The following is a 16,175-nucleotide window of genomic DNA, read 5'->3' as shown; positions in this document are numbered from 1 at the left end:
AGAAATCACCGAAGATAAACACCCATTTAAAGGATAGGAAGAGACATGAAACAGAATTTAAGGGATATCAACAGATGCCAAAAACTGACATTTATTCCTAATACATTTGCCTATTCTGCAAATTGTGATAGGCATTATGAGCAAAGTGTGCCCATGAGGCCTGAAAACAAATGTCTGTGTATTGAACAAATTATGAATACTTGTTAAAATCATGTTTTACATTTAGAGGATTAGTAACGTGTCCATCATTTCTTTTGTCTCGAATGTTTTCATTTATGAAATAAGTGAATAACTATGTACAATAAGAATGCATTGTTTTCTTTGGAAAAAAGACAAATCAAAAAGACAAATCAAAGTATGTGTACAATGATATTTAGCAAATCTAATTTTGCGCGAATTGGGACTTCCTGACAATTTTGTGAGTGGTTACATTTGCGATCGTTGAGTGCAGTGCTGGACAGAGATGTGCATGCGTGCACGTCATGCTTGCACGTCATGTCGGGGGGGGGGGGGGGGGGGGGGGGGATCAGAGTCAATATTTTTGCGTGTCTTGAAATTCGCGAACAGCACCTGACCTCAAAATTCACGAAAATTAAAACCTCATGAAATATTCGGCATATACAGTAAATACTAATGCTAGAGTCACACACAGCCGGGTCACAAAACGGATTTGATCCGGGTGAAAATGAGCCGGATTAGTCCCGGAATGGAGGGTAATTTATGCTACAGTCACACACGGCCGGATTTCGAACCGGGTCCATAAGGAATTAAAACCGTATCCACCCGGTTCGAGCCGTAGAGACCCGTTTTGACCCGTATCGAACCGTATGAAAATCCGCTTCAAATCCTTAACTGAATCCTTTTCGACCCCTATATTGACCCATGTCAACCCGCTTCGACCCGTACCAACCCGTCACCCGGATGTAAACCTTGTCATCATCCATTGCATGAAGGCAATGCGGATACGGCAAGGGTCCATACGGTTTTACTCTGCGGATTGCAGCGGGTCGATGCGGTCAATGCTGTTTGAACCGGGTCAATTCGGATATCAATACGGAATTGAAATCCATGAGAAAATTTTGAACATGACCAAAGGTTTTTCACCGCCGTATCGTAGCCCCCGGAATCCATCAGGAATTGACACGGGTTATGATGCAGGTCAATGCGAGTCTCTACGGCTCGAACCAGGTTGATACGGTTTTAATTCCTTATGGACACGGTACGAAATCCGGCTGTGTGTGACTCTAGCATTAGGAATAGACTACATATCTGGCCTTTAATTTTCATGCCGTGTTAGAATAAAATGTAATTCAACATTAAATTAAGTATAATGCATAGGGTGAAGTGAAACACAAGGGTTAAGTTACATTTCAGTCAGACAAGAAGTAAGAAAGAAGTGTGACTGTATTTCAATGAAACTGTGATATTGTTCATAACCACATGTGCAAAGTAGTAGAGGTAATGATGTCATCATGATGTCATAATTTTCTCATTGACCTATTCCAAAAATCTTCTTTAGATATCCTGTTGAACTACATGTACATATATATTCCTTACAGACACATCAAAGTGTTTTGTGGGAGTAACATAATAATTTAAGTTGTATGCATGTTGATTTCAAATAGTTTTGAATTAGCATTCTGTTAATGTGATTTCATCTTTTCTGTTACACCCAATTTGAATTTGGATCGAAACAGTACTTTAAGTTATGCTGCAAAACCTACTCCTTTAATTACATTTTCATTACTGGAATATTTTCTTGGATGTATTGCTCAATGATTTTAATACATAAAGAACAAATTAACATAAAAGACTCACATTAAACTTCAAAAGACTCACATCACAAGGCCAGAATTCAATATAACCAATGGAGAAATGATACTATTGTGATGTTTTGAATTTCTTTGATGTACAGTGTACCTGCCAAAAGGACTCTGTCAAGATTAGCATGGAGCCGTTCGTGCGGGTGTTCCAGCCCGACCGCTACGAGGCGTGGAAGCAGGGAAAGGACTCCCTCTACATTGAAGAAGTGGACAACCCAACCGGTGCGGGGAGTAAAGAAAAGCACATGAAGGAGCCGCCCATGCTGTGAGTAGACTCTTTCTCCAGGCTTTCAGACCAATTTGATGTGTTCCTGTATATTGACGCATGCATGTCATCGGGGAAAAATTAAGACTGAGCTCGTTGTGAATGGTACCAACATTCTTTCATTATTTTGTGCTTTATTTTAAGTGAACGCAATGGATCAGATCTACTGTGGATGGTGAGCACAAGTGCAATGGTTGAAATTATAATTATGCCATTATTCTCTCATTACCACCGCAGCAGATTCATTGTCTCTCTCTCTGAATGTTGAAATTATGCCTAGCACGTGTGAAATTCTCCTTGCAGGCCTTTCACCAACAAGAGCGACGAGTTGCCGAGGAGACACCCTGTCCACAAGAAGGACGGGAGGCGGACGAACTCGCCCAACGCTCTGCCAAAGAAGAAGAAACAGAAGAAGAAGGTGAAGACGAGTGAGGCAGATGCAGGAGGGGATGGACAGAGTGAGGAAGCGAAGAAGAAAGCAAAGAAGAAGAAGCCGCCAGTGAGCAGTGGAGATGCCGATCCAACTACGAGCAGCAATGGCGTGGAATCTGTCGATAATGCCTCAAAGAAGAAGAAGAAAAAGCAGAAGGAAAAGTCGGAAGACGCAACCGGTGTTGCCAAAAAGAGGAAGGCACCAAGCGCGGAGGACGGCGCATCGCCGTCCAAAAAGAAGAAGGCCTCAGCGGAACACCCGGCCGCAAATGGACAAAAGAAACCCAAGAAAAAGAAGCTCCCCGAAGGAGTGTTGGTGATCACGCCCAAGGCAGAACTCAAAAAGCGCAAAAAGACCAAGAGGAAAGACACCAAGAGCAAAAGCGGAAAGACTAACGCGGAGGATGCCACGGGAGATGCATCAAATGTCGATCAGACGTCTGCGCTCGAGAGGCCACTGGTGGAAGATGGGGTGTCGGACGGAGAGGGGAGCATCGAGCCGGAGAAGGAGGTCGACTGCGCCGATCAGGAGGAATCGACGGAGACGAGCCGATGGGTGATGTTCGATCACCGCTACTCATCCTCTAAGCCCAAGGCCTCGTCTGCTGGTAACGGCAAGTACAAGCACAAGCACCAACCGAGACCAAGCAGGGAGGAGGAAGGCCGCAGACAGATGGTGCGCATGAGGAAAGGCAAAGGTAAGATGACAATTCTTTCTTCTACCTCATTCATTCCAAAAGGGAATTGTGCACAATCTTTACTTCAGTTCATCAGATGATGCCTGCGGTGAGGCCTATCCTGCCTCCCACACTAACAGATTTCAATTAAGTTTCAGGAAACTTTCTCAAGTACAGTCATCTCTTTGAAAGTTGATAAACTAATTGGTTTTTGAAAACCTTCTAAAATGGGAATAAACTGTACATGTGCTTTATCCCCAAGAACAGGAAACAAAATCACTGTGTGCTGTTGATTAACATACCACTCTCAGTGTATGTGAGCATACTCTGCCTTACTTCTCCACTCTTTGCCAACACCTTTGTGAGCCCACATTCACAGTTGATGTCATATCTAGTGCTCTGACTTGTGTGTTTATTGCTGAGTGATTCGTGTGTTGAGGATTATTAATCCACATCAGAGTGATGTCATACACTGTCCCTTATTTCATTCCCTTGGGCTCAGTAGGACTTTTGATAGTTCTCTTTCCTTGTCTAATCAATTCTATTCACTTCAGTACAGGGTTAATTCAGTCATTTGCAGAATGCACAGTTTCAGGTTGTGCCCTCTTGGTTTGCCGAGAAAGTCTGAGAATAAAGATATTTTTCTTTCAAAGAAGTGTGTTGAATACAAACAATACCCTGGCCATGTATCACACAATGAAAAAACCTTAAAGGACAAGTCCGACGTCATATACATGTGGATTGAGTGAATGCAGCAATATCAGTGAAAGTTTGAGGAAGATCAGACAATCCGTTCAAAAGTTATGAATTTTTAAAGTATCTGCACAGTTACTGCTGGATGAGAAGACTACTACAGTGTATGATGTCACATGCATAGAACAATATAAGGAAAATATAAAGAGAATTTCACAAAATTTTACTTTTTGAAGAAAGTGCACATTTCCTCGATTCGTCATTGTCGTAAGTTAAGGGTAGGATTATTCCCCTTGCCTTCTGAAAGAGGGAAGTCCTTGTGTTCTTTTATTATGCGAGAAAATTGAAAATACAATGTATCTTGAATTTTCTTTATATTTTCTTTATATGTGACCCTGCACCTCAAAACAAACAAAAAGTCGCCAGACATGAATTTTTAGTTGAGACCATATTCTGAAAGAGCAGACTTTAAGCTTTAAAATGATGTATAACTCAAATCAAATGGACTCTCCTAACCTATCTAAATATTGGAAAGAAAGCACAAACTCAGGAAAAGTGGGAACTGAGAAAAGAGGCTCTGAAGTACAGTGTCTATTCAAGCGCTTAATCTTTACCAAACCGTGCTGGCTGTGCGATGAATGGGACAAAAAACAGGAAGTAAACCACCAGAGTAACAACAATGAAGGGATTATCAAATTAAATTGAAATTAAGCATGCCTCTTTAACACATTGTGTCCATAATTAATGCCAATTTTCAAAGCAGTAGCATCATCTTTTCAAAAGTTATTAGAGTTGAAAGTGAAGAGTGTGGACAAGGTTTTTCAGAAATGAAAAAGGGATTCTAAAGACACACCTAATCACACTATTCTACCAAAAATGTTCGAGATAAACTGCTAAAAAAACACACTTTCCTGCCCATTTTATGATACCAAATTTTAGCATAATGTAAAAGAAGACCCGCTCTTTCAGAAAATATGAAAAAGTCAAGTTCGGCTAGGTTGACCCATTTCACTTATTTTCAGTCCTCACGCAAAATCAGTGTGTGCGACTTTATGTTCGTTTTGAGGTGCACGGTCACATATGGTTGTACACATGTGACATCACAAGCTGTAGTAGTCTTCTCATCCAGCAGTGACTAAGCAAAAACTTCAAAAATTCATTAACTTTTAAACGGATTGTCCGATTTTGCTCAAACTCGCACTGTGTGTTCTACTAATATTGCTGCATTCACTCAAACCACATGTCTATGAAGGTGAACTTGTCCTTGAATGTGGCTATGTGTAGCGAAAAAAAAGAAAGAACACACATATCTTATTATCTTATTATTATTATTGTTACTGCTACTTGATTTTTCTGATGTTCGTATCAATTTCTTTTAAATTTCATTTTGTAATTCAGTTCAGCAAGAAATAATACAAATAAAAAATTACGATTCTGTATTTGGTTCATGAATGATCCTATGTTTGGTGAATGGAAGTTTGAAGATTTTAAGGCTTCTAGGCATTGGTATTTTCGGATGGGACCTTTGATAAGATTTTTGTTGTTGTTGAGCTAATACTTGTCCTGAAGTTATCAGTGTCAAAACATTTTTGAAGGGAACTGCATGTTTATTATTTTGTGTTTCTGCACACATGCATCCTTAAATCACATCCTAAGTATTCTTGCCTTGTTACTATTTCACAATAGTGTCTGTAGGATGGGCTGGCTGCACCCATGACCTTCGACCTTTTGTCAGCTAATGCATGTACAAAACTTGTACTTTTCACTCAGAAATTTTGTGCATCCATACTGGCATAAAATGCTATGAATGCACTACTTATTTGTTACTTAATTGCTTTTGGTTTCTTGTTCTTTGTTTGTTTTAACATAAACAATTTGAGTATTTTAAACCTTGACACTGATATCAGTTGATATGTACAGTAGAAAGAGAAACCCCAGCAACGTGTTCCTGCCCTTGTAGGGAGGTAAACAGCAACCATTAACATCAACTTCAAAGTTTCTTAACATTTTCTTCTGGAGTAGGATTCTGCATTAACTTCTCTATGACTTTCATATATGTCCTGGTTTGAGCGGAACTGTCTTGCCTCTGTGTGTCATTCTTTTTCCGCGATCAGTTCACTTTGAAACTTCCCCCATTTGCCAAGTGCCCTCATGCAGTCCCCAAACTACATCCATATGTGCACCCTCTCCCCCACACAGACCGATGTCCATCACCCCCTCGCTCAGCAGTGGCCATGTTGGAATATAGGCGGGCCCTAGCCATGCCCAAGCCGGGTGGTATACCATCAGTGCTTCCGCAGTCTGCTCATCACACTCATTCTGGTAAATGCTCAGTCCGGTTGGGGGCGGGAGACTGACCCGTGGGCCCTGTTGGAGCTACCACAAAGTCTAGGGCTCGTTCTTCCGTTATTGCCTTGAGAAAAACTGTCACTTACAGTGATCGCAACTGTCACCAGAGCAAAAGCCCAGTGAGGTTTGAGCATTTTCTTCAGGCATAGCCATACTGTAAAAGTGGATATTTTTGCGTGAGTAATTTTTCACGCTGTGCCGGTTCAGATGAGTTTTGCGTGTTTTTAATTCCACAGAATCAAGACATGAACTACTGGAACATATAGCAAGCAAGAATGTTCGCGTGCTCTTATTTTCGCACTAGTTTCTGGTTGCGCGAAATGCACGAAAATGTCCACTTTTACAGTAGTAGTAGTTACGGCCATTGTAAGTGACAATTTCTTTCAAGTCTCTATTAGAGTGATGCCCACAATTCCATCATGGCAGTATCTTTCACAAGTATAAGCGTAGCCTGAAATCACAAACTCATGTTGTTAGCATGAGTTCCACACACAGTTTGACCAACACGAGGAGCAGTAACGCCCAAAAAGGAAAACATGCATCACTAGAATTCCACATCACTCACCTCACGTCATACTGCATCCACTGTCACAGGGGAACAAAATGCTAGAGTCACTCAGGGTTAGGAGCGTACATCAGTTTCTGTCATTCAATTTCTCAAGAAGAAGTCCCATGACCAGAAAATGACTGGAGTGTGCCATCATAATTTGATTTCTTGTTGAAGAGGACTTACAGGTATGGATGCACTCCCCTCAGTGAAGAAAAAGAGCACCAGATTCCATCTGCAAACACAAAATCATCATATTTATTTCTATAACATACCACTCACTATAATTAATGGCACAAATACAAATCCAGGGAAAATTTCCTGATGGTGCCGTGTGTTCCTTATGCATTTACTATATCCCATCATCACTCATGTCTGAAAAATCTTCCCTGTCAAAATCCCAGCACTGTTTATATTTGCAGTATCTTTGTCACAAATCATTTACAGTTTGGAAGTTAGATTAAAGCTTGCACCCATTGATGAACTTTATTGTGTATGCAGAGTCATGCATGTTTGATGAATATCACATTCTAGCATACCATCTTTACCAAATTAAAATAAAAAAAGACAGTTGTCAATGATATTAAGTGGATTGGATGCCGGTATTCCCATTGTAAAGGTATAGGGTGTCGGGCATTATACGACCGGCAAGGTCAGATTCCAACTCCTTCCATGGCCACTGCTTAGCATGACACAAACATGACTCAGTTTTTTTCCGCAAATCCCAGCAACCACTGTGTCCTCATATGTAGGCTCTGTCCAACCATCCTTTTCACACATTGTCCTCCTCTTCTCTCTCTGCTTCTCCCTCATGAGTGTCACATGGTGTAGCTTGTACATGGTATAGCAAGACTTTATCAAGAACATAGTGAAATTAAGTGTCTCCACATAGCTTTCATATCATCCCTAGTACATGGTATAGCATGACTTTATCAAGAACATAGTGAGATAAGTGTCTCCACATAGCTTTCATATCGTGCCTAGCTGTAAACCTCAGGTTACTTCAGAAGCTGTGAGATGGATGTGGAAAGAGATATCTACATCAGTAATATGCAAAACTCAATTTTTTAATAGTAGTACCTGCACAAATTTTGTGTTTGATGTGTAAAGGCCCTCTTGTTTATATCAAAACATTTGGCATTGTTTTTGATATTTGATAATTAATGGGGGGGGAGAGTCTGCAAATTTGAAGAATAGAATCGAGAGAGGTTATGCATGCCCTAGTCAATTGCATTGTCAAAGTTTGCTTCCGTATGTGGCTTCCTTCAAACATTATACTTCACATCAAAGTTTACATGATTGGACAGCACATATTCAGTTGTGCCTTTTATTGAATTGTTATTCCTACTTGAAGATTTAGACTTCTTATACTAACGTCTTGCGTTCATTCACATACCCACTTCGCTTTTCATATGCTGAAAGGTTCCTGTCATACAGTGTAAGTTATTGGCATTGCTTGAGTTCAGTTATTGTCAGTAATTGTAATTTTTCCATCTCATTTTAAAACTGGGTACTAATAGTCTTTTCAGAGCCCAAGGGCCAGCTTTGAAAAAGAGCCCAGTTGTATTCAGTCAATACATATTTGCACTCAGTCATCATAACTTTCACAGTAAGCACCACCATCGAAATAGAGATTGGTTGTCTCCTTTGTTATGGGGTCACTGTAATCAGAAGCTGGACTTCCGACATAAATCTGAGTGCTTGCAGTTCATTAAATGTATTCGGATTGTTGATTGGCTGCAACTCTTTGCTTGAGTAAAAGCTAACTCCACTTGATCCTCCCCCCCCCCCCCAATTCAGAAATTGCACTGTTTTCTCATAAGTACCTGTAATGTTATATGTCATCTCTGCCAGTAGAACTTATTGATTTTTTTTTTTAATATGGGCTTTTGAATGTTAACGATGCTATCCAGTACATAATTAATCAGCTTTCCACAAACAACAAATTTGTAGGTGATATATGATATGCTGATGAAAATAATGGTCATGCACGCATCTTTTATGAAAAGAAAAATGGTACCGACGAATAGTGATACGGAGTGTCCAGAATGAAATGGGCAGTTTGTGTGTCCTTCCTTCAAAATTTGAGTGGGCATGTCTGACTAGTAAACCGTAAGCACATTACATGATGGTAGCAGAGTATAATGGGTTTGCTATATGCATGCAGGATGATACAAAGTTAACCTCTATGGAGTATTAAAAGATAACTGAGTTGGGGTTGCAATGTACAACATAGCTGTCACATGAAACAACATAGAGAGCAACAACAGCAACACCAAAGCCCCGAGTTTAAAATGCCAAACACATTTCATCAGCAATTTTTGCCTTGTCTCCACTACTTGTATCTCTGTGTAGCCTTCACCACCAAAGAAATGCGGGCCATGAAGGACTGGGCGAGGTCACTGAATGGCCTCTGGGTGACCCAGCCGACCAACTTCTTGATGGAAAGGGTGTACAATGCCTCCATGGCTGACCAGAAGCCAGGCTGCTGTGTCTGTAGGATATTTTACCACGACAAGGTAAAGTCCTCACTCCTCCGTGTGCCAAAGTGCACAAACTTTGCTGAGACTTGACATGCATTTTCAGGAAATCTGTGGCCTGTTGCATAAAACTCTTTACCCGAGAAAAACTCGGGCTGATTTTTAACAGATTTTTTCCTATGTTAAGTCACTGGCAGAATCATGCTATCCTGAGTTTTCAATTCTTACCGGAGTTTTTCCCAGGCTAAACGCTTATACAACAAGCCACTGGTCTTGATTTTACGTCATTATTGCAAGGAGGGCAGTGCAGTGCACCCTCTTCTAACAAACACGGCTGTCACAAAGTCCTCATTACAACAAAGTTAAGATTGAGGTCCCAAAATTATCATCTATAAATCTTCATAAAATATTATCCATTACTGTTTGGCTATAAAAGGAACAAAAACTGTCGGTTCCGAGGACTTTGTCGGAACAGAAGTCACTTGTATATGCAATACAAATTTGAAGAATACCTGTATAAGATTTAGTGTTTAACATTGAGGAACTCATTTTTCCCTCTCTCCTCATTCCTTCCTTTCAGCTTGGAATCTATGACGAAGACGATGCGGGTAAGACGGTCCTGGTGGGGTCCTCCCAGGACTACCAGAAGTTTGTGCTGACGCCAGAGGACTGCTTCGCGGCAACGAGCGAGAACGCCAATCCCAGCTGCGAGAACCCCCTGATCGATGACGAGGCGTGCAGCCCCATTCTCTCGTGCATGACATGCAACCTTGCTGTTCATGCAAGTGAGTACTCGTCTCTGTCTCACGTAATGCATTTTAAGCCTTTGTGTGCTTTGAGGGTCGAACGGCACAGAAAACCCTGTAGCATTGTACACGCTGTGCAAAGTCCCTGGCACAGAAAGGGTTAATCACAGATCAGCTGGTATCAGTCTCAACAGTGTTATAGTAGAGAATTCAGCACTTCAGAAAAGATGCAATGTACCAATATACGAAAATAATCCTTTAGTAGGGGCATGACCTCAAGAAAAATATGGAAAATGTCATACGTATATGTATATGAATGGAATATGTAAAAAGAAAAAAAAATGTATAAATGTCTCACCTAAATTACACTGCTCCTTAGGGCTGATAGCATGATTTGTGAATATTTCTACTGCATGTGATTATGATACAGAGAATAATTCACAAAGCTTGTCTTAGGTGATTTCTGATTTCGTATGTGGTTATAATACAGAGGATAATTCACAAAGCTTGTCTTAGGTGATTTCTGATTTCGTATGTGATTGGTCATGGTTAAGTTGGCTCAGTGTAGATCTTGGGCAAAATCTGCCTGTTGTAGTTTTGGTTCTGTATATTGATCACAGCAGTGTTGAAAGAGTTTTCATGTAATGTATCATGAATTTCTGTGGGCTTACATACAACTTTTTCAATGATAGAAATTGAAATGACAAAGCACCTTTAGGATGCGCAGTTGAGAAAGCAGAAGAACCAGGTTAATAGAACAATATGCAGACCAAACATGTACTTGTCGGGTTTAGTATGCCTTGTTGTCATCATGTAAACCATTTTGTCAATCTGCTGTGTTTGTAGGTTGCTATGGCGAAGCACCGCCCAGGAATGTGGTCGCCTGGACGTGCCAGCGGTGCACCGAAGAAGACTGGTCAGCTGTGAGTAATTTTCCCAGCATCTCTCAGCCTCTTTAGGCCATTCTCTGTTGTCGGTATCAGTGGATTTGGGCATAGAACTATTATTGATATAGGCAGTGATGAGATACATGATTACTGTAAAACATGATATATTCGCGGCACAAAATTTTCGCGAATTGGAGCCGACGGCCTTTTTCGCGGCAAGAAATTTTCGCGAATTGCCTCTTGCGTTCAATGCATATAATGTAGATAAGAAATTTCGCGTGCATTTTAATTTCGCGAATCTTGGCGCTCGCGAAATTCGCGAAATTAAAATGCACGCGAACATTTCTGGTTTTACAGTATAGCACTTGTATTGCATCATTTAGTTCATTTATTGCACTTAGGAAGAACCAAGCAAACTTGAGGGAATATTTGTGACTGTGTGCATGATTATGTCTTCACTTGCAACATTCAGTTTATTACCTTGTTGTACACATAAAGAGGGATTGTGTTCAAAAAGAAATGCTTTCATCTTTGGGATAAGCCCGTATCCATAGCACTCGCGGAAAGAATGGATGGAATCTCATAGAACATTCGTGACTGCATGCATGCATACTGGTGTATGAATGGCCAGGTTTTTTTTTGCTGTAAAGAGTAGAGAGTAAACTGTCCTTCAATTTAGATTTTCCCACCATGTTGCATACTGTAAAACCAGAAATGTTTGTGCACATTTTAATGACACAAATTTCACGGGAGCCAAGATTCGCAAAATGTAAATGCATGTGAAAGTTCTTGCCTGTGCTCTATGCCTTATATGCCAGTAGCAATTTGCAAAAATTTTATGCCACGAGAAAAGCTGTCAGCTCCAATTTACTTGACAATATGCAGCCAATCTCTTTCTTTATCGTACACATAAGTTCGATCTCTTTTTGTACCCACTCTTAATATCTCTGCCCCATCTTCTTCCTACCACCTGTAGGTATGCTGCCTGTGTAACTTGAGGGGCGGGGCCCTGCGGCACACCACCCATGGCAAGTGGGCCCACATCATGTGTGCCATGGCCATCCCCGAGGTGCGCTTCGTCAACGTACTGGAGAGGCACCCCATCGACTGCTCAAACATATCGGAAGCTAGACTCAAACTGGTATGCCTCCCTGTCCATACTGTCATGTTTTGTATTGATTAGTAGTATAGCATGGAATTCCCTGAGGCCTGATACTTGTGCAATATACAAATACAATGGTCCTCAGATTTTAAGAAACATGTTGGGTTGTTTGAGAGGGGGAGGGGGCTCTTCTTCTATTTTTCTTGTTCTTTTTTGTTGGTGGGAAGGGTTTTTCATTTGTTTGTTCCTTGCAGCTTCTATAAGATCTGAGGGACATTGGGTAATATTCTTATTCTTACAGGTATGGCAAACACCCTATATGATGAATATGATGATTTGCACATGTATAGATAGCATCATGTAAATGAAAGACAGTTTGTAATTGTAAATAAATATTTCCTTCGGTCAATTTTTATTTCACTGAATTTGCTCCCAAATCTTACGGAATGTTAAGTATTCTTGTGCAAAGCCTTTCTTAGTCACACAATTTTCCCATTCTGGCACTTTCTCTCACTCTCAACTTTGTCTGTCCACAGAAATGTTTTTTCTGCCGGTCATTCATCAAGTACAGCCCAAAGTATGGGTCCTGTATTCAGTGTTCGGTGGGCAAATGTGCCATCTCTTTCCACGTGACGTGTGCCAATGCTGCTGGGGTCATCATGGAGCCCGGGGTGTGGCCGTGTGCCGTCTTCGCCACCTGCGTCAGGCATCCGGTCAACGTGAAGGACTGGGTGAGTTTTTTTAACTTTTAATGCGAGGTTTATGTTGCAATGTGAACGCTGTGTTGGGCAGTTTGACAGTGTGAAGGACTGGATCCATGAGTTTATACTCTAATACCTTGTTAACCCTAACTAGGCCAGGCTATTGGCTATTTAGGTAGACGATAGAGCCGCGAGCCAGGGAAGCCCCCCCCATCTCAGTCGTTGACCGCGCGATCGTGACAAAAATCAGCACACACATTGCTTGCGTTGTACTCTACGAAAGTGTAAAGTTGGATTTTCCCCAAAAAAAGTCATTTGTGCTTATTTATGCTAATTAATGCGTAATGTATCCATCAAATTAGACTATTTGCTGTAAGTCACTAAATACAGCTCCTAATAGGCATATTTTTGGTGTAAGTACTCTTTCTAGTGTCCTTAGCAAATGGATGTGAAAACAAAATTATGGGATGAATAAAATCAAAACTTCCAGAATATTTTTTATATTAAAATAATATTTAGTATCATTCCAGAATATTTTTCATTATGCAACAAGTGAGTTATCACTGGAAAGGTCTTACTTTGCTCTACATAGTGATGGACTTACTTTAGAATACATGTGAAAATGACACTTATCCCATTTTGCAATCAAACTATTCATTTGTAAACTGAAACATGTTCACACCTGTAAATTTTTCAGACGAGAATTCGCAAGATGAAGGAAATCCATGCGGGAGATCAGGTGATAGCCAAGCACAAGAACAACCGCTACTACAAGTCGATGGTGAAGGGGGAGAAGGCCCAGATGTTCTGTCATGTAGAATTCAAGGAGGACCAAAGCTTCTGTGACAACCTCTATCCAGAGGACATCGAGGTGAGTTCGCACTGTTAAAAAAAAAGCTTTAGAAAGCTGATTGTAAAGTGATTAGAGTAAGTTTTTTGCTCAGTTTAAAGGGATCGTAAAGTTTTAGTTGAGGTGGGGCTTCAAGTTTCCAATTTCTTTTGATTTTTTTTTTTAGATAATGAGAAACCTCTTATGAAATATGAAAGAGCATATAAATCTAAGAGAAATTCAAAGTTTATTTGATAAAAATTTCTTTTGAAATGGCTCAGGTATCCAAAACAAAGCAATCCTAATAAGAGGTAGGACCCACCTTTTATTAGGATTGTTTGTTTTTGTCTTTGGCTATCTCAGCCATTTCAAAAGAGATTTTCATCAAGTGAACTTTGCATTTCTCTTAGAATTGTATGCTCTTTAACATTTCATAAAGTACCTTGCAAAAAGTTAAAAGCTGAATCCTCACCTCAACCAATACTATACCATCCCTTTAAGTAGTAGTTACATAACTACTGCAATGTTGTTTGTAGATACTAGGGTGCATAACGATGCAGAAAGGAATCTATGAAAAGACAGCAATAAAAGATACTGTACTGTTTAAAAAAAAGATTGTGCTTTGAGTGTTTCATTGCGTTAAGTGATTGTAATCTCTGCCATGGTTGTACATACTGTATATGCCATATATTTGTACATCAGGACTTGTCATACACGTTGTTCAATTGGCGTCCAGCTGTTGTGCATCAAATAATGTACTTGTTCTCTACCCAGAGCCACAACATCGTGAGGGACGGCCCACCCGAGGTTGGGGCCGACGTGGACGTACGCTGGGTGGATGGAATACTGTATGCCGGCACCTTCATCAACTCGTACTCCACCAAGATGTACGAGGTGGAATTTGAGGACGGCTCCGTGGTCACCGTCAAGAAGGAGGACATCTACAAGGAAGGGGAGCCCATGCCGAAGAGGGTGCGGATAAGGCTGGTGAGTCATACCGCCCTCTATAGGGCTGCCATTCATCGGTTTCACCACAGGGGAACCTTGTTCAAATGAGGTCACTGGTATCGCTGATTTTTTACCTCGCTGTAACCAGTACCCGGTTGAAAACAGTGCAGAGAATCATATGAGCAGAGAGGATTATATCAAACAAATACATACAAGGTTGTGACTCATGGTCTTTCAAAAAGCTTTTCTTGTATTGAAATTTATTCTTGCCACAAGCAAAATGGCTGACAGATAAGGATTCATTGCATCGTCTGCTTGATCGTCTACCATAGCTGTTGATTTTATGAATATATTACATGAATTCCTTTATGTGTGAAGATTTGGCACAAAGAATTAAGAATTGCAAAATCCATGCAGATAAGTGGATATTGCTTGAAAGAAGTTCTTAAAATGAAAATAATTTGTTTATGTTAAAAAAAAAGTGTTTGCAAATAAGAATGATTTCCTTTGTATCGCTGTGCGATTGAGGAATTATCTTATGGCATTTCATAAGCAAAAATGTTTTGGTAGGTCCAACTCATTTTCATGTTGTTATCAGTGCCATTGTGAGTGCTCCCTATATATTTCATTCCAGTCTGAGGCCACAGAAAAGCGGTACAAGGGCTTCGAAGACCTAGCAGCTGTGTCGATGAAATCGAGGCAGGGGAAGGAGGGAGAGAGAAACGGGGATGGTCCAAACAGCACCTCCAGCAAGGAAACACTGGTCAAGACTGAGAACACCGAGGAGTCCAGCGCTGGACCGTCCAGTGTCGCACAGGAGGCCAGCCCCAGCAGCTCTCTCTGGTCACCCATTTTCGCGTCGGCGATTAAGGTGGAGAACGGGACGTCGGCTAGTGAAAGCTATGGACTGTCGTCCCAGGGAGGGACGATCACGATAAAGACGGAACCGACGACGAGCGGCTCGCCCGTGGCGGAGAGGCCGGCCCCCCAGGTGACCATTCCTGTCCCGGCTCTCGGATTCAGGGACAAAAACGGGGATTCCCCAGCAATAACAAGTGCCAGTGAGGGAGGCGTGTCATTTCCAAACGACTCCTCGCTTAGGCTGGACACAGTCTTGTTCAGACCGGACAGCAACGTGCAACAGACTGAGAGTTTCTTCTCAAAGTGAGGCCTCTGAAAGGCAGACATTTTGCCAATGCGATTTGTGTTTGTTTGTTTTTTTTTATATATATAAATATAAATATATATATAAAGCAAGACTCGGAAGAAGATGACTTCATTCGTTATTCATGAATTAAAATATGTGCACTAGAACTGCCGGAATGCAACGTATCTGTTGATGCGAGGACGGCGCGAAGATGTGTGGAGTTCTGCAACAGAGTCCCGACAGAGATGGGGGTTTTGCAGAGCCTGCGGGAGCCGGTGCTTTCAACATGGCTTGGTTAGACATGTCGCAGGTTTCTCAAAGCCCCTCCCAACTGCTTGTTCGTGGAACATCTTGTTCTGGTGGCAGAGTTTCATGTACGACGCCAAGAGCGAAGGAATGGCGACTGCTTCCGGGGTCACCAGGAGAGAAAACCACGTGTGTAGCTGGCTATTGTCTAAGTGGTGGCCACGGTCGGATGTGCACACACAAACGCACTGAGATTCTGTGTTGAATTGCCCCAGGTTTGCTTGCTAGAAGGGAAATAAACTG

The 16,175-nt window shown here is 41.2% G+C and overlaps 1 protein-coding gene across 3 annotated transcripts in view; it reads left to right on the top strand.

Annotated features, from left to right (window-relative positions):
• LOC139713055 (lysine-specific demethylase 4C-like) overlaps window positions 1-15,680 on the top strand; it is a 29,269-nt gene extending 13,589 nt beyond the window's left edge. For 2 of the 3 annotated variants that reach the window (XM_071624815.1, XM_071624816.1), the window contains exons 9-19: window positions 1,916-2,088; window positions 2,392-3,218; window positions 6,090-6,212; window positions 9,142-9,305; window positions 9,847-10,051; window positions 10,859-10,935; window positions 11,876-12,040; window positions 12,538-12,732; window positions 13,400-13,573; window positions 14,306-14,518; window positions 15,114-15,680. In XM_071624815.1, the coding sequence (XP_071480916.1) occupies window positions 1,916-2,088; window positions 2,392-3,218; window positions 6,090-6,212; window positions 9,142-9,305; window positions 9,847-10,051; window positions 10,859-10,935; window positions 11,876-12,040; window positions 12,538-12,732; window positions 13,400-13,573; window positions 14,306-14,518; window positions 15,114-15,647 (2,850 nt within the window). In that variant the 3' untranslated portion in view covers window positions 15,648-15,680. The remainder of the gene's footprint in view (window positions 1-1,915; window positions 2,089-2,391; window positions 3,219-6,089; window positions 6,213-9,141; window positions 9,306-9,846; window positions 10,052-10,858; window positions 10,936-11,875; window positions 12,041-12,537; window positions 12,733-13,399; window positions 13,574-14,305; window positions 14,519-15,113) is intronic. The other variant, XM_071624817.1, reaches the window with a different exon arrangement.
• The last annotated feature ends 495 nt before the right edge of the window (window positions 15,681-16,175 follow it).

Source organism: Diadema antillarum, unplaced genomic scaffold (assembly GCF_040938485.1).
Source record: "Diadema antillarum isolate AM-2024a unplaced genomic scaffold, OU_Dant_1.0 seq00001899_RagTag, whole genome shotgun sequence".
Taxonomy (NCBI): domain Eukaryota; kingdom Metazoa; phylum Echinodermata; class Echinoidea; order Diadematoida; family Diadematidae; genus Diadema; species Diadema antillarum.
This window is presented reverse-complemented; position numbering and strand designations above follow the sequence as displayed.